The sequence below is a fragment of the Arachis hypogaea genome, chromosome 3 (assembly GCF_003086295.3).
Source record: "Arachis hypogaea cultivar Tifrunner chromosome 3, arahy.Tifrunner.gnm2.J5K5, whole genome shotgun sequence".
NCBI lineage: Eukaryota > Viridiplantae > Streptophyta > Magnoliopsida > Fabales > Fabaceae > Arachis > Arachis hypogaea.
Window position 1 is genome coordinate 70,857,472 of NC_092038.1, and position 20,376 is coordinate 70,877,847.

Genomic DNA, 20,376 nt, shown 5'->3' on the forward strand with positions numbered 1-20,376 from the left:
AACAAGTATTTTATACATTTTTTATGGGTCATCGTGAATGTAATTTTTTACTTGAGTCTAGGATAATAATAATAATAATAATATTAATAATAATATCGGAAGCTATGGTGGTTAAGTGTGTACAGATAAACTTTTCTTAACTTTATTAACACGTATTATCTTTTCTGTTGTGTTTTTCTGCTTCATTGCAATTTATTTACTTTATAAATGAGTAAGTTACAACTGTATTAGATATTATTAAAATTAATTATTAAAATATAATATATATTAAAAATAAATTAAATTATATATATTTAATATATAAATATATATAAATTAATTTTAGTGATTAATTTAATATATAAATAATATTTTTTATAAATGATGAAAGTTGAATTGCAAAATGCAAATTATTAAAGTCAACCTTCAAAGTCTACCCCTGGAAAGATGATAACGCCAGCCATGACCCAACACTGTTTATCCTTTGGGACCGTTGGACTGATCAACAATATTCTGTTAGTACTTAGTACTGCTTTACCAACACGGAAGGAAAAAATAAAATAAAAATATGGGTAAAGTATAATTTTTATCTTAAATTTTGATAAAAATTTTAAAAATATTTTTAAGTTTTATTTTGTTTTAATTTTGTCTCAAAAGTTTTTGATTTGTATCAAATATACTCTTAACAACTAATTTTTTAAAAAATTTAAGACCAATTCAACAATAATTTTATAAGAATAACTCTCAACACAAGTAAATTAAGTATAATTTTCATGCATTATTATTAGAGTAGTCTTAAATTTTTTGAATATTTAACTGTTAAGAGCATATTTGATACAAATCAAAAATTTTTTGGACAAAATTAAAATAAAATAAAATTTAAAAATATTTTTAAAAATTTTGTCAAATTTCAAAGATAAAAAATATATTTTACCCTAAAATATTGTTAAACACGGAAAACGGCAAATGAAATTCTTATAAAATATCGAATAAAGCTGGAGTATGGAGTTAAAAGGAAATATTTAACATTTTAGCTTAGATAAATTTATGTAATTGTTATTTTATTTTATGGGGAGAATAAATCCTCTTAAATAATTGCTATTTTATGTAGTTATTATTTGTTACGAACTTAACTCTCAGGTCGTGCACCCGGAACAGCTTTCGATTAGGATATCCGAGGGTTGATCCCATTCCTTTTTTTTAGAAGGCTCAAATCGATTTTCACATCTTTTAATCAATATTTAAATTTAAATACCTCCCTTATTTTAGCTAAATAAGATAAGATGAGATAATTTATTAATTTTCACTAGTTATATAAAGGAGAGACAAAGGCCCTCTCAGGTACGCCATTCATCCTCACACCTTATATTTCTCAGATCTATTCTAAATTGAGTGTCGGAGTATCTTCGCAGATACCACCCCATTGCTTCAGTCAGATAATCTGACGACCGTTTCGACTCGTAAGTCCTGGATCCATCTCACAACCCGTACTGAAAATATTCAGTACATTGACAACATATGTGAAAACTGCAACGTCGTGGCGGCATAACAGATAACCTCGAAGAGCAATTCCCAAGCTACTACCACAACTCACATACATAAAATCCAGTTTTTTGGCATGCTTGGTAAAGTTTACTTGCCTTTTATCTCTGTACAGGTTAAGATGGCCTTGAAAAGGTAGAAAAAATCTTCAAATTCTAAATCCATGACTAAAAATATATTTAATTGAGCGATTTAAGAAACAAATGATGGATTGTTAGCTTATTACATGTTTGAGAGGGGTGGGAGGGGAAGGGAGAGGGGTCAGTGGCTGAGTATGGGAATGGCAAAGAAGAGGACCATGGGGAAAAGAAGGGGAATGGGGGATGTCATGGTGAACAATGAGAGAGGGGTATTTGGGCTGCTAGATATGATGAAAGTGTTGGCGAAGGTGCTGGGAAATAGGGAATTTGGAAAAGAAGTGAGGGAGTAGAGGTGAGGTTGTAGATAAAAGTTGGAGTAATTTAAAAATTTTATTAAAAATTCAACAAAAAATTAGTGTTTTGATATTTTTGTTGTACGGAATCTATATTTAATGAATATAACGTTAGTTTTCCTTTTTGATTCAGCATAAATGGTAAAAAAACAACAACCACACATCTCTTTTCTCTCCCACATCTAATCGCACCATACTTCATCTTCTCCGGTTAGTTCCATTGTCAGGAGACATCACCGCCACACCCAACCGTGGCAATCGATCTTCCGTGGAACGAAGGAGCCATCGCGCCTAGCATCGAAATCGACATCCACAACACGCACGACGGAAGTTCTTTGGCGGTGTCATTGCACGGCGTGACCTGACACTGACCTCAAACGGATGTCTACCGGCGCCCACCCCGCGACTGTTGCACATAACGAGCAGTGCTATAACCATTGCTTGCCACCGATTGCAAGGTAACGCCGCTTGTGTCCGTTACTGTTTACTCAATTTTTTTGAATTTTTTTTGTTGGAATATGCAATTGATGATCGAATGTTTTTTATTTTCATGATAAATGGATGTTTTTTTAATGTACTATCACCTTTTGTGGATTTTTTTAGGGTACAATGGCAGCTCAATAGATAAAGTACCAACGACGCAATAAAATGGAATGAGATGGATTTCACGTTAACAAAGTGGTTACAAATTTAAAATTTTATTTTTTAAAAAATTATTTTTTTAAAAAAGTAGTTACAAGTTTAAAATCCTATTTTTTAAATTTAAAATTTTATTTTATAATAATTTTAAAAAATTGTTGAAGTTGATTGATACTCTATTTGATTAGATAGCGAAATTGATAAAGTTTCTTCTTCAATCATCTTCTTTTACATTTCAGAATATATATGTTGCAGGTGGCCTTATATTTCAGTTTGTGGCTTTGTGCATCCAGTATAACATTTAAGATCAGCATCCAAAATAAATTAAAAAGTCTGCTTAAGCAAAAGAGAAAAACCTGTTTCCCTTCCAATTTTATAGGCATTACCAAAATTCATGTTGGAAAACTTTTTTTGTTCTTATTATAAGCTTAGAAATAATCAAAATCACTCTATACACAATTCATCAGATATAGCAGTGTTTGTAAGTGACCGACTTTCAAGAATGATAAACGCTTCTGAACTTATTAAATTGACGAGCTAATAACAAAAGAGAGAAAAACCAAGCAAATTTGTTATCAAATGATTTTGTGGTAGTATGAAGACTGCAGTTGACCGTTTAGACACCAAAACTATATACTAAAGACCAAACACAAGCGAATGTTGTAATCGAGGTCATAAAGATACAACCAACCACTAAAAATAACAAAGCATTATTTATTGACGAACAATTCAAATTCAAACAACTATGTAAACATAAATAATCTCCCCACTAATAATTGGAGGAAGCTTCATCCTTCTCAGTTCTCAGGCCTTTCGGAATCTAACTCCAAATGGCATATCACTGAGTGCAAGATGCCTATTCCCATCGCCATCAACATAAATCCCAAGGTCCCTGCACATAACTTTGCAATATTTGCACACTTTAGGACAGAACAAAAGTTTGTAGTTACTTCCATATTTCTGAATTTCGAACCAGTTGCTCACAGTTTCGCGCCCCGGATTGCCTTCAACTCCACCAGTGGTCACGAAATATAAGCCTCTTGATCCATCAAATTGGTCCAGCTTCCACACTGTGGATTGAACGCAAGTTGTTGCAGCGGAGAACTTGATGTTCAAATCGGTGGAGACTCTGATAACACCATCTTTGGAATCAGAGGGTGCAAATTTCAGTGGCATGGCACGGTAACTGTCGACAACATCAAATGGGCATGTTCTGTTTCTAGCACTGGCAAGGGCAAGTCCCACACCACCGCCGCCATTGCTATTGCTGTTGATAGATGGAAGAACAAGGTAATCGATACCCGTTCGAAGGTTCTTACCCGTTATGTCTAGGACTGGTTCGGATGCAGAATCACCATCCCATGAAAGGATTAGAGGTGTCAAGAGAATAAGAACCACGCTCATGCAACTAGTCTTCATTGTTTTCTAGGCTTGGAAACATAAACCAAAAAGAAAAAAAAAAAGAAAAAAAAAAGGTCTTTGTTGAAGGCGTGAAATGACGATAAGCTTGCTTGAAATTTGATAGCGTGTCATGGATTCATGGTTTTTTTTTTATTGTTTTAGTTTTTTACATAATATTATGATTAGACCACTAATAAATCCCTCGGAAGTCAACTACTAGTGCTTCTTTGGGTGGCCAAATTTGCCTATAGTGTCCCATTTTGGTTCAAAGTTGAGAAGCACCAATACTAAAATATTGTACAGCGTATGTTGATAAGGTTCGGTGCGGCAATGCTTACCTATGCTCAATTTCAGAGGATTTTCCGTAGAATTTCAAGAAATTACGTACAAGACGGTGAACATGTACTTTATATGCGGTATTCAACCTGACTTCACTCATTCGAATAAATTATAAATAAATTATTTTATATTTAAATTTTAGTTATAAAAATACTTATTTTAAAGTTATATCGTTTGCATAAATGACTTAATAAATATAATTTTTTTACACAAAAGAATAGATATTAAAATAACAATGATAGCAAATATCTTTTAAAATTGAATATTGATTTTACATAATCTAATCATTAAAATTACAATCGATTATTTTATTGGTGTTTTTATTGTGTATAATACAGTAGGTGAAAATAGAAAACAAATTTAAAATATGTGTTCGGTATATTTTGTTGTTATTTTTTATTTTTGCTACTCCTATTAGAACTACCTTCTCCTTTATTAGGGTCAAGAACTTGCGGAGACAACTATAAAAACATAGCAAACTATATAAAAACAAAACCACATGTGGAAAAAAAAAGAAAATTGAAATTAAGATTTTATACCACACACAATGTTAAATACAAATTTAATAATTAAAATAGAGTGATAAAATGATAAAAAATACCTGAAATGGTAAGATGGAACATTATGTGAAAATAGTAATGAAGGGTCAGTATTTCCAACAGATAAAATATTACGTAAAAATAATGGTGAATGGCCATTACTTTCATCAGATAGAATATTGCATCTCTAGTAGATGCAACATTGCGTAAAAATGGTGGTGGAGGGCCCGTATTTCCGACAGAACCAGAAACATTTTTACAGGGCCAAGAATGAAAGTAACACAATGATCTCTTTTATTTTGAAGTCAAATTTTTTTAATGAAAATGATAAAATAACTTTTTGTGAATGAAAGAAGTCATATTTTTCTATTTCTTCAAAAGTTATGAACTAACTTCTCAAAAAATTAAAAATATTTTTCAAAAATAGTACCAAACACGTATAATATGAATTTTCATAATTCAAAAGTATATATATAGTACAAAACCATATATATATGTAGTTTTTTCTTCTTTTCAAGCGGGTTCTTAGTTTGGTAAAATTTTTACCTTTCAAAAGTAACTTAAAAAAGTAAACTTTTAAAAGCTAGCATCTTAGAAAGTTATAATATCTGTATTTCGTAAATCAAATTAAAAATAGCTTTTAATAAGCATAAAGAATAACGAGTGCATTTGGTAAAGTAACTTTTAAAATTTAAAAATATTATAATAAATATTAAGGTAAGAATTAAATTTGAATATTAACTAATGTATGAGGTTGCATTAAAGTTTTTAATTTTGATAAGCACAAGTCAACTTTAAAAAACTCCATGGTAGGTGGCTAGATGCTTTCAAAAGTACCTTTAACTTTTAAAAGATGCAAGCACAAACACATGAACATTTTGATTTATCAAACGCATAATGAGGTACTTATGCTTTTGAAAAGTACAAGTACCTCTTTAAAAAATTTTACTAAACCAAACCTTAGTGTATTACCTGTATTGGCTATATATATATATATATATATATATATATATATATATATATATATATATATATATATAATTTAATTCTAATGCACTATTAGTGTAAAGTAGTTTTACACGTACATCTAATTATGTAACGCCACATCAGTAAAAATAATTATCTTTTAAATTGACTGCGTGAATAGTCATCTAAAATAACGGATGTGATTTCACAATCATATAAATGTTTTACAATGTTAATGCATTAAAATTCAACTCATATATATTGGAATTACTTATATTTGTTTTTGGTCTGACCAAAGTTGGGTCCATAAAGAAAATCGAAGTAAGATTCATTTTGGGCCCATTATAATTATCTGAAAACCCAAATAAAGACTGTATATAAAATTGCGCAAATTGAGAAGGGGTAAGGCAGACGCAGTTGCCGCTAAAGCCGAAGTAGAAAACCTGAAACAGTGTTTCAGACCTTAATCCCTAGAAAAAGAAAGGATGGATCCTCAGGCTGAGCCGATGAATTACATTTGTGGTGATTATGGGATGGAGAACACACTGAAATGCAGTAATGTCATCCAGTGCCGTGAGTGCGGATATCACATCCTTTACAAGAAGCGCACTCGTCATAGTAAGCACCCCTTTTTTATCACTTGTTGAAGGTTACTGCTTTCATTTATTGCATTCTCTTATACATTTACCAGTTCATTTGTTATGATTACAATTGTCCAGTGTGAAACTCGCTGAAGAAACCAAACAAAATCGGACTCCGTTGTTAGCTTGCTCATCTATTTCATACTTTTATGTATATATAAGTTTAAGTGCTGTCTTCATAATGGTAAAATAAGTTTAAGTGCTGTCTTCATAATGATAGATTTAACCAAATGTGGACTTCTTTCTAACAATTAGCCAAAGGATTCTTATTTGATGAATGATAAAATAAGTTTTGAGAATGAAAGAAGTCATATTTTTTACTTTTTTAAAAGCTCTAAATTAAATTCTCAAGTTAAAAATATTTTTCAAAAATAGTCCCAAACAGGGAATAATAAGACTTTTTCATAATTCAAAAGTTAAAAAAATAGCTTATAAAAGTTAACTTTTAAAAGCTACTTTTTTAAAAATCATAGTATTTGTATTTGGTAAATAAATTAAAATAGCTTTTAATAAGCATAAGGAATAACAAGTGCATTTGGTAAAGTAGTTTTTTAAAATTTAAAAATACTATAATTTATATTAATGTAAGAATTAAATTTGAATATTAATTAATGTATAGGTTGTATTGGACTTTTTAATTTTGATAAGCACAAGCCAACTTTAAAAAACTCCTTCGTAGGTGCTTTCAAAAGTACCCTTAACTTTTAAAAGCTGCAAGCATAAACATATTAACATTTTGATTTACCTAACGCATAATGAGGTGCTTATGCTTTTGAAAAACACAAGTACCTCTTCAAAAAGTTTTACTAAACCAAGCCTTAGTGTATTATCTGTATTGGCTATATATATATAATTTAATTTTGATGCACGACCGTATAAAGCGTTTTACATTGTCAATGCATTAAAATTCAACTCATATATATATATATATATATATATATATATTGGTATTACTTATATTTATTTTTGTTGCGACCAAAATTGAGTCCATAAAGAAAATAGAAGTAAGATCCATTTTGGGTCCCTTATAATTATCTGAAGGTCCAAATAAAGACTTTGTATAAAATTGCGCAAATTGAGAAGGGGTAAGGCAGACGCAGTTGCAACTAAAGCCGAAGTGGAAAACCTGAAATAGTGTTTCAAACCTTAAATCATAGAAAAAGAAAAGATGGATCCTCAGACTGAGCCGGTGAACTACATTTGCGGTGATTATGGGATGGAGAACACACTAAAATACAGTAATGTCATCCAGTGCGGTTACCACATCCTTTATAAGAAGCACACTCTGTAACACCTAGCTATCAGAATACTACACTTCCGGTTGCAGGACTCTGATAGATCGGGTATTACGACAACTCTTAAAATATTTAATACTAAAATAGAAGTCTATTTAAAACTTAAAGCGTATAACTCGCAAAGAAAGATTTTTTAGTTAGAGACGTGCACATACATACAAACCAAATACAGTACTTATATATATATACAGTAATAACTTTTAAGCCCTATCCCTCTTACAAGATTTATAAATATAAAAGCGAGGGAATAATAAATAATAAATAATAATTTAAGCAATACAAAACATCGTGAAAATAACAACTAAGTAAACTCTTCATGACTTTTGTATCCATATCTTGAAAACAGAAAAAACTGTAGGGGGTGAGAACATCATTCTCGAAAGGGTTCTTAGTAGAGGGTTTTAAGAATTGTTATAAGAAGATATTTTTGACGAAAACTATGTTCAAGCTTAGAAGTTATCATTGTCTTATGAATCTATTCAAACATTGACATATAATTAAATTCGAAATTCCAACATTCATATTTCGATTTCGTAAAAATTCCATTCTTTATAAATAGACATAATATTCAATGTAAATACCAAGGGATCAATCATCCCAAACTCACCAATCACGGCCTCCGGCCCAATATACAATTAAATCTCGGCCACCGGCCCAACAAAACTCATCACCACTACTTAAAACAGAAATCAGTCACAAGCACAAATAAATACAAGGCAAACACACTTAAATAACAGTTACAACAAATATCACAGTTACCAGTTAAGCAGAACTTATCAGATAGGCAAACCAAAACAATTTAATCATGTAACACCCTAACTATCAAATGTCACGCTTCCGGAAGCTGCGACACTCTGATAGCTCGAGCATTACGATGACTCTTCTAATATTTAATACTAAAATATGAGCCTGTTTAAAACTTAAAACCGCATAACCATTCCTAAACATTTTTTCGTTAAAAATGTAAACATACATATCATAATTATCTATCCCTCTTACAAACTTAATAAAAAAAAAGCGAGGGAAAAATAAAAGCTAAAATGATACAAAAATAACGAATAAACAGAAAAAGAAATATAACTCTTCTGAAGCTTCGTTGTCCATATCCTGAAAAGGAATAACCTGTAGTGGAGTGAGAACGTCGTCCTCGCTTGTTCTCACTGTAGGATTTACAGAAATTGCTATAACAAGATACGTAAAATAAAATTATTCTTAGAATACAGTGATCAGTGCTCGTCTTATGAGTCCTTCCAAAAACCTTGGGTACACATTAGAAATCCTGAAAATTCCTTTTTGAAGATTTGGTAAATTTCTCAAATAATTCAAAACAAACCCTTTTCCCTTTCTTGTAAAATCTGAAAAGTTTTTCCTAGACAGTATGAATGACCAATATGTTCCAAGCATAGATTCAATTAAGTCTATACTGTAAGAGTTTGATTTTTCATACTTTCCTAAACCGCAACCATGAAAGCAGTTACCTACGCGGTATAAATGACCAACCCGTTCCAAACATAGGTTCATTAAGTCTATACTGAACCGCTCAGATACTTTATATAAAACTAGAACTCAATATACCAATCACGGCCTCAAGCCCATCCAATCCAACACGGCCCCCGGCCCAAACAACTTAATCATCAACCAATTCATCACAACCAATCAATCAAACATAATCACAAATAATGTAGTGCAAACACAATTAATAGCAATTACAACAATTATAGCAGTTAGCAGTTATCATAAGTATTCACATAGGCAAACCAATTACAATATGCACACCCAATCAATGTCACATAAATATATATGATGCATGCCTGTCCTATTGGCTATGAGCTCATGCGTCGGTTACATTCCCAAACCCGACTCGGATAAGCGGGATCCAACTACCGTCCTTACCCGTAGGTCCCACAGACAAGCAAGATTAAACCTTCGCCCTTGCCCGGAACACGCAAATAGGACCAAACCACCGTCCTTGCCTCCCCTGTAAGCGGGATTAACCACCGTCCTTATGCGGGCGCTGCACCCTCGACGAGCGGGATTAAACCGCCATCCTTGCCCGGTGCCAGTGACTTATCAAAATCTCATCTCAGCATAAGCGGGACGAACCCAACCCTTATGCCTACCAAAACATAACTCATCAATCTTGAGAACATCCATAATCAAACAAGCTCAATAACTTATTTCAAATTCATTCTTGACCCATTTTCTTTCAAATTCCGTTCACATCTTGCCAAGAATCACTTTTCAAAACGGAGCCACTTTCCACATCTTTTCAACACTTCCAAACAAACACAAAACTCTGCCAAATTCAAAATCTCTTTGAAAGACTAAATCATTCATTTCTCAATTCAAGGTCTGGTCGTAAAAATTCCTTAGCAGAGTCTCAAGATTTCAAGGGAGAATAACCTAACTCATTTCTTAAATTCATAGAAAACATCCGAAACCTTCTTGATTTGAATAATAAAAAGTAGAATTTAAACCAAAATCAAGTCATATATCCGAATATTCCGAACCCATTTCAAAACCACTAACTTAACCAAAACCAAATCATTTAAACCAAACACCAATTTTTAGTTTCATTCTTAAATTGGTTTCCAAAGACTCGGAAAGTGTTTAAGTCCTACTAAATCAAAGTTTCAGAAAATACTTCAACCTTTTCTTAAAATGTTGTAAAGTGAAATTAGTTAATCGAACTCCATTAAAACTCCTTCAAATTTATTTACTTAAATCAAATTCCAAAACATAAAAATTTTCATATTTAAATTGATTTTTAAGACATAATTCCTTTCTTAATACTTACATCCAAAATATAAAAATTTTCTTAATAAGGTAAGTTCAAACATAATTTATTTATCAAACATCTAATTCAAAGCAAAATTCATTATTTTCAAAATAACGTTCCAATTAAAATCTCAGATTTTATAAAAATTTCGGCAACATCTCCCCTAAAACTTGGACTTTGCCACCCTGTCCGGGTCCCAACCAAACCAATCCTCCACTCTTTCCAACAGGTTCAAGACCAAATCAATTTCCAATAAAACCAAAAACTCAAACTTTCAGATTATCAAAAAGCATTTCAATTCAACCAAATTCAGACATCTCCAATTTATCAAAGCAGACATTATCTCAATCAAACAGACAACCATATTCATTCAGGATCAAATCAGACAATTCATAAGACTCACATAATCAGGGGAACATGTTTTACACAGCATATCTATTTATAACAATTTCCAATTTAAAATAAATCAGTTTGTACAAAAAGCCCCTACCTCGACACGTCGAATACATAAACCAAACGCGCCACAGGAAAGTCTTTCTCCTCGACACGAAACCAACAACCAAAATTCCAGCTTCGCTTGTTTTTCTCAATAGCAGAAACAGACTCAACGCCACATATAAGCTCGGATACTAATTCCTAACACATCAATATCGCGAAAAATCTCAAAACTCATAACTGAAAGCTAAAGGCGAAGGTTCCAAGATAGAGACACTTACTGAAATAAAAGGAACGACACAGCAGTCACAGCAACACTTATGCGACACGCCATCATCAGAGCCCAACCTACGTTACCAAAACTCAAGGTCCTTAATCAAACATAACCGAACACTAAAGCAGTGGTTTTTGAAACACATACTTACCAAACTAAGAAAACGAAACAGCGGCGATAGCTGAACCAGTTTGCCGGCAGCCCCGGCAACCACCTCGAGCGGCAGTTAGATCAGAACTCTGGCGACGGCGACTGTAACAGACAGACAGCGATGAAAAGCTTCCGAAACTCAAAAGGAATGAAAGCCAACTTAAAAACCCTTACCGGCAAGATTTTCCGACGATGGCGGCGAGGTTCTCCGGCGGCCAGAACTCTGGCGAGGCAGCAGCAGTTTTCCAGTGCCATTCGGTGGGGCAGAACAGCGGCGGCAACTTCCGGCGTCTTCAGTGGCGGTTCCCAGCAGCAGCAGCGGTGGCGTTTCTCGGCGACCCCTCATCCGCGGTGGCGCTGGGCAGAGATGGCGACGGCGCGACTGGCGGTGGCGAGCTTGGACGACGACGGTGGCTTCACAGGCGTGGCTAGGCGCGGCGGTTTCAGGCCCTCAGCCCTTTCCCACTCGCGAACCCTCCTCTCTCCGTGTCGCAGCTTCAGGTGGACCAGTGGCGACGATCCGATGGCGGCGGTGGAGTCCAGCACGCCGGTGCAACGTTCCCCTCTCTCCCCGATATCTCCTTCTTCTTCTGTTAGCAACGGCGGCGATAAGGCTCGACGGCGGTGGCGCGTGATGGCGGCACGGACAGCAACGTGGTGATCTTTCCCTGTCCTTCGCACGGTTCCGGCGGCGATGCGGCGTCGATGGTGGAGCCCGGCGCGCGGCGCAGTCTCCGCCCTCTCTTCTCCCAACGCAGCTCCACTCCTCTCTCTCGGATCCCCCTCTGCTCTCACCCCTTTCCTTATTTCCATTTCTTCTTCCTTTTTGTTTTAGAGTGTGTGTATTGTGTTGTTGAAGGGGAAGGGGGGAGAAGGGATTTCGGTTGCTGCTGGGGTGTGGGGAAGAAGGAAACCGGGTCATTGGTTAGGGTTTTTCATGGTTAGGGTTGTGGTAAAAATTAGGTATAGGGATAGTTTGGAAATTTTAATAAAATTGGAGTATAGAGTATTGATATTTGAAAAACTAATTAAATCTCTAAAATTACTTTAAAATATTATTTGTAGTATAAAAATATTAATTGATTTTAATCAATTTTTCTAATCGAAAATACATAGTAATATTATTAATTTTTTTTATTCTTAAAACTTAAAGTACTGAATGATATAAATATAATTGATCTAAAATTAAACCATGTAAAATTCTTATTATTTCATAACTACTAACTTTACAATTTAAATACATAAAATAACTCAATAATTCTAAAATTAGATGAAATTCAAATTTAAATAGTCAAACCTCCTTATTTTCGAATTTCTAAAACTTTAAATTGTAAATAGTAAAATAATCTATAACTATAGAATTTGGATAAAAATCTTAATTTATCTCAAATTCAATTAATCAAAACTGCCTTTAATTATTTTCAATAAAATAATTTTTTGAAAATAAAACTGTAAATAAATATATGGTTCGAGATTAGTTCAAAATAAGACTTTTCAAAAATCTTGCATCTTACATCTCACCCACCTTATAAAAATTTTCGTAATCGAAAATTAAAGTAATACATAAGATAATACATAGACTTAGCACTTTACTTTTTAAATACTTTTTAAGAAAGTAAGAAATCACACATATATATATATATATATATATATAATTTCAAATACCGGATAACCATAAGATTTAAATATAATGGTAAAGTATAGTGTAAGGTGAAAGATACAAGATAGGCTCAATACAAATAGGTCATATGGTTTCAAAATTCTACAAAAGCTTGGAGGAACAAAATATGTGCAAGTTAAGATAGGTGTTCACAAAGCAGAGCTAGAGTTAATGTGGAAAAAAGGCTACAAGATAAGTTGGTATTAAAATAACGGATATAGCGTCCCCTCACAAATCTCTGACCCATTCGAAGCTTCAACTTCCCAACTCCATCAATCACTTCACAACCCCATAACCGGTCACACATCTAACATCCGCAGACTCTTCCACGAGAAGCAAAACTTCCACAACTTCTCATAACGTTGCACACTTGCCGCTTCACCTTCCGTATCCACAAACAGATCTTAAGGAACTAACGCATCACATTACTATACTTAAAGACCGCACGTGACATCGAAACAATTCTCGAGTTTACTCAGAAAGATAAAAGACTTTGAAAAAGAAGGAAAAACGACAAGGGTAATCTCCACAAGAGTTCTAAAAGAACTACTGAATCTACAAGTAAACAAGGATGTACAATCGATGAAGAGTATTGGAAAGGAATTTAGTTTAACAACCTCAAGGATGACTCCTGAATTAGAGATGACTGATAGGAACACAAAAAGGATAAGCAAGGCAGTAGTTTGGAACTAAGTCAAGTTGAGTTAACAAGTGTAAAATCATAGGAGAAGGTTAACTAAAGTGTCTCCTTAGATATTATAAATATCACTTATAAAGTGTAGCCTTATCTTAAGAGCTATGGGTTCACTTTTTATACCAAAGGGTGCGCTTTTAAAGAGTAACCTTTTTATCAAGTTTCAGGTACGCATTAAAAGCATTGCCTAATGTATCTCAGTTCAAATGTCTAACACTTAGTAATTTTTTTTCACTTTACAGCAAATGATATTCGTTTAAATACTTAGCCAAATCAAATGAAATGTAACACTCACCCTTGTTAGCTCTTCCCTTCTTCTTCACGCCACTCATAACCCCAAATCAGAGAAAGGGTCCGCCATCACCACTCACCACTCACGGCGTTACCACTCACTCATCCTCACCTCCAGGAAGACTCTGTACTCACTCATCTTCACCACCCACCATGCCGTCACTCATCTTCACCGTACCGTCGCTTCTCTTTGCTGTGTGCTCACATCAGGAAGACGCTGCGCTTAACTGAAAGAATCTCTTCATTTGCTCACCATCGTCGAGAAGGTATGCATCCACCTTTATTTGGTTTCTGAAATTTGAGAGGTTAGGGTTCCGATTTTAGGGTTTCAATTTGGGGGTTCGATACAATAATCTGTGAACTCATGAATTGATGAACATGCATGCTATTGTTGCGGCGTAGAAGAACTCATTCTTCTAGATTCGTTCACCACAAACCCTAGGTCCATTCTTCTGTTGTCTTAGCTTGCGATTATTTCAGCTACTTTTTTATTTTTTTTTTTTGTTTTTTTTTTGTTTCTTCGTTTTTTGGTGGCAAAACAATTTTCCAACTACAATATATAAATTAATTGACCTGTTCATGTATCTGCTCTTGTTCTGGAGACAATTTTTTAGGCTCACCCAGTAAACATTTTTAATTTTGAATTAATTCTAATAAAATTCATTTTAATTTTCTTGCAACGTGCATGGAATTATTCCTTTGATGGAATATATGATTAAGGAAGCTACGCGCGGGCTGCAACTATAGATTTTTATTTTATCATTTTAATTTTTTTGCCCCCTTTATATGATTAAAGTTGGAAATCTGACTGGCTGGTGTGTCGGTGTGCAGATTTAAATGTATGATTTTGATAAATGATATCGTTTATATATAGGTTTTGTGGGTTGTGTATACTGTGGATTTGAGACTCTGATTCTATGTGTAAAGATTTATTTCTGGTTGCTTAAAAGTTAAAAATCCTTTTGATGATTATTAGAAATTTGGACGAATCAGATAATTAGTAAGTAGATGGAACCAAAGTTTGTTTTTTAGGTTGATAGGTGTTGTGAAATTCATGAATTTGATTTGTCAAAATACATTTGTACAGTTATCTAATCTGATTATTAAGCCATATATGGGACATTATTTGTTGATCTTTTCAATGACTTTTATTAATCCTATTTATTGATGTCTTATACCGCCGCTTGCCTTTCAGGTTCCTGTTGGCAGGGCAACCTTTGGACGTATTATCAATGTCATTGGGGAGCCTATTGATGAGAAGAGTGATCTAAGTAAGAACATAATAAAGCCTTTTCACACCTTAGTGATAGAGAAAATCTTTCATCCATTGTTTCCTTGGGATGTTTACAATTGATGGTTCTTTTGTGAACAATTATAGAAACTGAGCATTACTTTCCCATTCACAGAGAAGCTCCTACTTTTGTTGAACAAGCCACTGAGCAACAGATTCTTGTCACAGGAATCAAGGTATTCTTTTCATGCATTTCTTTCTTACCTTAGAGGAAGGACGCCATTACTGCATTTTTCTCTTTATTTGTGATTATGTGTAGTATCATTTCCAACACATCCTAGTATTCTCTACGAGCTACTGATTTTGCATGAAAGATTATATTAGATTACAAAATCTCCAAACTTTGGTTCACGCATTTTTCATGATGCGAAGCTAAGCGCCCATTTTATCTTGTGTTGGTCATCACAATTCGTGAGGATTCTGTTTTACTTTAACAAAAGAAACTTGCTACTCACAAAATTCACCCATCTAGTCTCTTTCTTTCAGTTACTGAAATTTAGCACATAATATTTATTTTATGCTTATCTTATGCATTTTTAACCCTTTGTCTTAGGCAAATACTATATATGAATAACAAAAATGTTGATAATATCCATTTAATTATAATCACAAAAATATCTATGTAATTAATCATAATTTTTCTTATTCTATGTAGGATTTTTTTACTTTTTTTTTCTTACATTTTAATTATATCAGTTTAGAATTTATGAAAATAAATCAAGACTAAATATGATTATAGTCTAATCTCTTATAATTTTTCTTGGTAACAACAGATTGAAGTTTTTAGTTAAAGCTCCCAAGTGAATTTTGTCAAAACGTTGATCATGTCGTGGAAAGGTATAATGCATACTTTTTTTCACTTTATTATTATGCTATTAATTCATGTGTAGGTCCACCTTGATTGTTTTATTAGTTTTGAAGTTGCAATTTAACTTATTATTTATGTACTATAAATTCTTTGTTTTCCTTTATTTGTTTTGCTTCAGCGAGTTTCTAGTAAAATGTTTAGAGAATTACTTCTAAGACTAGGAACTATTTCCCAACCTAACTACAAGGCTATGAAAGTCTGTTTCATAGCCCATTCCCCTTATATTTCATAACAGCCTTCCTCCTCTACTCTTGTTATCTTCACTTTATGACCCCTTATAAATTTTTCTCCTAAAAAATTTAATAATTATCGATTAGATTTTATGATATGCCGAGGGATTAGATGGATCTACCGAGGTATAGCGAAGAGTATATCGATGGTGTTATTAGTTTCTTAGAGTTTGCATACTCTGAGGGAGAACCAGACAGACAACAAATTCAATGTCCTTGTAAGAGGTGTTGTAACATGGAGCGGTGTAGAAGACATGTGGTATTCGACCATTTAGTAGCCGACGAATTTGTTAAGGGTATAAAACATGGATTAATCATGGGGAATGGACAATCCTGATGGTGGTTGATGAGGACATGGATGATGAAGAAGGTGTACACGATGACATCAAAGAACTGCTTAATGATGCATTTGGAGATGTACCTCACGCTGAGAGTGTTACTGTAGGTCAAAATGAAGAGGCTAAAAAGTTTTACAATTTATTAGATGGGGCAAGTCAAGAGTATACCCGGGTTGCAAGAAATTTTCTATATTATCTTTTACCATCCGTCTGTATTTGTTAAAGTGTTTGCACGGTTGGAGCATTTCCTCCTTCACTTCCCTTCTTGAGCTATTGAAAGAGGCAATGCCTGACATTAACATACTTTCATCGTTCCATAAGACAAAGTCTATGATAAGAGATTTAGGTTTGGATTATAAGAAAATCGATGCTTGTCCTAATGATTGCCTCCTATATAAGAAAGATCTAAAGGATGAAACATAATGTCGTGTGTGTGGAACATCTCAATATACTGAAAATTCTAGTGATAATAGCGAGAACCAACCTCACAAGAAAGGTCGTCCTATTCCTGCAAAGACTCTGAGATACTTTTCTATAATTCCAAGACTTTAGAGATTATTAATGTGCTAAAAAACGGCAGCTAGTCTGAGGTGGCATGATGAGGAGCGTGTTAAAGATGGGACATTAAAGCATCCTACTGGTGGCCTGGCATGGAAGAACTTTGATGAAATGGATGAAGATTTTGTAAAAGAATCACGCAATATTAAACTAGGCTTGTCAAGTGATGGGTTCAACCCATTTCGTAGCATGAATATTTCATGGAGCACGTGGCTCGTTATGTTGATGGTATACAACTTGCCTCCATTAACGTGCATGAAACCTATATATATATATAAATTAAAAAAATTGATATAAAAAGTTTATTAGAAATTTCTGTTTATATATATATATATAAATTGAGGGATAAAAGGTTGTACTTATATAGATCATAGTAGCTACAGGTATATTATCTGTTACATTTATAAAGTGATGCAGTAGCCCTGAAAAGTGTAGCCTATTCTTTTGAATTCTGGTAACCATTAGTGCTGAAAAGCGTAGCCTTTGATCCTGAACAGCATCACTTAAATAAAAAGTGCACCCTATTCTCAAAGTCCAGAAGCGTAGCTGTTGATAAAGAAAAGCATAGCCTTTGAGAATAGGCAACACTTGTATAGGCATCACCCACAAAAGTATCTCCGTAGCCCAAAAATCGTAGCCTTAGCCTAAGGCATCATTTTTTTTTTACTTTTGGCTACACTTTTCAAGTGTACCTGAATGGGGATTTTTCTTGTAGTGTTGATGAATTAATATTTTACGATATATTTTGGTTTGATTTGAGTTGATTCCATTACATAAACCTACATTTATTCACCTAAATAGCATGCTTTTGAAATTTCTTCCTAAATTGTGCTTGAAAGTGAAAACAAGCTCTTTTGTGCTCAATTTAGTCAATTTTATTCACTTTAATCCCATTTGGTACCTTGATGTATTTGTTATGTGATTTTCAGGTTTCCAAGGCAAGTATGGGTTGAAGAAGTAAGGAAAAGAGCATGCAAAAGGGAAGATGCAAGAAATGAAGGATTTGGAAAGCTGCCAACCCTGACCGCTCTGTACTAAATTGGTCATAACTTGAGTTACAGAGGTCCAAATGAGGCAGTTTTAGCGGCATTGAAAAGCTAACATCTGGGGCTTCAAAATTATATGCAATTTGCTATAGTGGACATAAGTCTAGGTGTGCATACGCACAAGTCGGGATTCAGCATGTGTGCGGACGCACACGTCTGTGCGTCCGCATAGGTCCCTGCACGTGACCTCATTAATGGCAACTCACTGGCAGTGATTTCTGAGCCCCAAAAACCCAATCCAACTCATTTTTTGAAGCTATTTAAGGTCAAATTAAAGAAGGATGAAGGGGGACAATTAGGTTTAGCTTTTATGATGTTTTCTCTTAGTTTCTAGAGAGAGAAGCTCTCCCTCTCTCTAGAATTAGGGTTTTAAGCTTAGTTTCCTTTTAATTTCAGCACTTTAATTCTTGTTTTAGTGTAGTTTCATTTATGTTTATATGCTTTCTTGTCTTTATCTTCTTCATCTCTTTTGTTATTTTCTCTTTTATGTCAATTTTCATGTTATGAACACTTTTGTTATTTTAATTCTAATTAATGCAAATTTATGTTTCCATGTCATTTATTGCTTTCTTTAGTTGTTATTGCTATTTTCTTGCTTTTGTAGCTTTAGAATTTATTTTATTGCAATTTAATATTATTTTATTCTCATGCACACCAAGTGTTTGATAAAATGCTTGGCTTAGTTTTCACTTAGTTTTTCTACACTCTTGGCTTGAAATTGTTGACTTTGGTGATCCTTGAGTCATTGATGTCCATTCTTGTTTGATACATTAGAGTAGTTAGTTGATTTGGTTTCGCTTGGCACTATGTGACCCTTTAGTGTTGACATAGGACTCAGGGATTGAAATTAACTATGCCTACTTGACTTATCTTCGATATTAGGGTTGACTGAGTAGGATTAACTCTTCATAATCATCATATGTTTGTGGTCAATGTCTAGGATAGGTAACCTTAGCTCTCAATTACTTGCCAAGAGGTTTCTTGCACTTGAAGTTTCCTTTCCATGCATTTTATTGCTTTTGCCTTTTATTGCTTTGATGTCTAATTTCTTGCATGTTTAGTTTTTGCACTCTTGGTTGAGAAGTTGAGTGTTTGGGTGGAATTGAGTTGTGGATATCTATCCCGCATTGTGTGGGAATGGCTAATTGGTTTGGTTTCCATTGACGCTAGTCTTTCACTAAGTAATTAGTGAGTTGACTAGGACTTATGGATTGAGACCAATTATGCCCTTTTGACCAATTCTTAAGGAGGATTGACTAATTTGGATTGATTCCACACAATTGCCATGTTTGTGGTCCATAACTATGATAGGAATCCTAAATTATCCAATTATCACCAAGAGTTATTTTTAGTATTTAATTTCCATTTTCATTGCTTTTAATTGCTTTCTTTTAATTCTTTGCATGCTTATTTAATTTCTTGCTATTTACATTTCTTGCTTCTCTTGCTTTCTCAATTTTCCATGCTCTCTCATTGCCAATAAATGTACATTTCATTGTAACTCCTAGGGAAAACGACCCGAGGTTTAATACTATCGGTTAATTAGAATTTGTAAACATTTGATTAAGAGAATTCATTGTTGTTTGGACTATGCTACCAACGAATTGATTCTTGTTTTGATTGATTCCAAACTATACAATAGTTCTCTTGTCAAATTTGGCATCGTTGCCGGAGAGTTACAATGGTGTATATTTTTGGCTATTGTAAATATGTTAATATGTAAATAGCTTATTTTTGGTTGATTGTACATATGTTGCTTGCTTGTTTTTAGCTATTGTGAATATGTTAGTATGTGAGTATCTTGTTTTTTGTTTGATATTGTGAATATGTTGATATTGTGAGTATGTTTTTCTTGTTTGCTTTTTGTTCTTCTTGTTGGAAGCTCATGGTTTGTGGGACACTCCATCAAAGCTTGGGACAATCAATAGAGAGTTTGGAAACCCAAGTATTGTTAGAGCTTCTCAATAAAGTCCAACTTAAGGACTCTA

At 33.7% G+C, this 20,376-nt stretch overlaps 3 protein-coding genes and 1 long non-coding RNA gene across 8 annotated transcripts; 2 read left to right on the forward strand and 2 right to left on the reverse strand.

The window, feature by feature from the left end:
- The first annotated feature begins 1,099 nt into the window (after nt 1–1,099).
- LOC112790740 (uncharacterized) lies at nt 1,100–2,948 on the forward strand. The gene is made up of 3 exons (XR_003196855.3): nt 1,100–1,604; nt 2,088–2,412; nt 2,558–2,948. It is a non-coding gene; the product is annotated as an uncharacterized lncRNA (long non-coding RNA).
- A 253-nt stretch (nt 2,949–3,201) lies between these two features.
- On the reverse strand, nt 3,202–4,012 carry LOC112790738 (miraculin). Its single transcript, XM_025833275.3, has one exon. It carries the CDS (start codon nt 4,010–4,012, stop codon nt 3,398–3,400), a length of 615 nt encoding a protein of 204 aa, XP_025689060.1. The 3' UTR covers nt 3,202–3,397.
- Nucleotides 4,013–6,213: 2,201 nt separating this feature from the next.
- Nucleotides 6,214–18,946, forward strand: LOC112790737 (uncharacterized). Of its 2 annotated transcripts, XR_011879980.1 has the most exons (6): nt 6,214–6,456; nt 14,009–14,323; nt 15,253–15,328; nt 15,464–15,524; nt 16,122–16,185; nt 18,272–18,946. XR_011879980.1 is itself a non-coding variant. In XM_025833274.3 (5 exons), the coding sequence occupies exons 1-4, from the start codon at nt 6,397–6,399 to the stop codon at nt 16,150–16,152; spliced, it is 228 nt and encodes a 75-aa protein (XP_025689059.1). In that variant the 5' UTR covers nt 6,257–6,396; the 3' UTR covers nt 16,153–16,185; nt 18,272–18,946. The 2 variants fall into 2 exon arrangements, 1 of the variants encoding a protein (XP_025689059.1); XM_025833274.3 differs by lacking the exon at nt 14,009–14,323 and having other exon boundaries at nt 6,257–6,456.
- LOC140183808 (uncharacterized) lies at nt 8,687–12,434 on the reverse strand. Of its 4 annotated transcripts, none has more exons than XM_072233082.1 (5): nt 11,587–12,434; nt 11,414–11,514; nt 11,270–11,336; nt 11,044–11,189; nt 8,687–8,881 (listed from the first exon to the last, which is right to left on the reverse strand). In XM_072233082.1, exon 1 carries the CDS (start codon nt 12,223–12,225, stop codon nt 11,755–11,757), a length of 471 nt encoding a protein of 156 aa, XP_072089183.1. In that variant the 5' UTR covers nt 12,226–12,434; the 3' UTR covers nt 8,687–8,881; nt 11,044–11,189; nt 11,270–11,336; nt 11,414–11,514; nt 11,587–11,754. The 4 variants fall into 4 exon arrangements, with proteins under 4 accessions (XP_072089183.1, XP_072089182.1, XP_072089184.1 ...); XM_072233081.1 differs by having other exon boundaries at nt 8,687–8,896; XM_072233083.1 differs by lacking the exon at nt 11,044–11,189 and having other exon boundaries at nt 8,687–8,896.
- Nucleotides 18,947–20,376: the final 1,430 nt, after the last annotated feature.

Excerpts from the sequence above, each read along its gene's own strand:
- LOC112790738 (XM_025833275.3), bottom strand. The coding sequence starts at position 4,012 with ATGAAGACTAGTTGCATGAGCGTGGTTCTTATTCTCTTGACACCTCTA.
- LOC112790737 (XM_025833274.3), top strand. The coding sequence starts at position 6,397 with ATGTCATCCAGTGCCGTGAGTGCGGATATCACATCCTTTACAAGAAGC. Across the intron at positions 6,457-15,252 it reads CAAGAAGCGCACTCGTCATA|GTTCCTGTTGGCAGGGCAAC; the intron begins GTAAGCACCCCT and ends CTTGCCTTTCAG. Across the intron at positions 15,329-15,463 it reads TGATGAGAAGAGTGATCTAA|AGAAGCTCCTACTTTTGTTG; the intron begins GTAAGAACATAA and ends TCCCATTCACAG.
- LOC140183808 (XM_072233083.1), bottom strand. The coding sequence starts at position 12,225 with ATGGAAATAAGGAAAGGGGTGAGAGCAGAGGGGGATCCGAGAGAGAGG.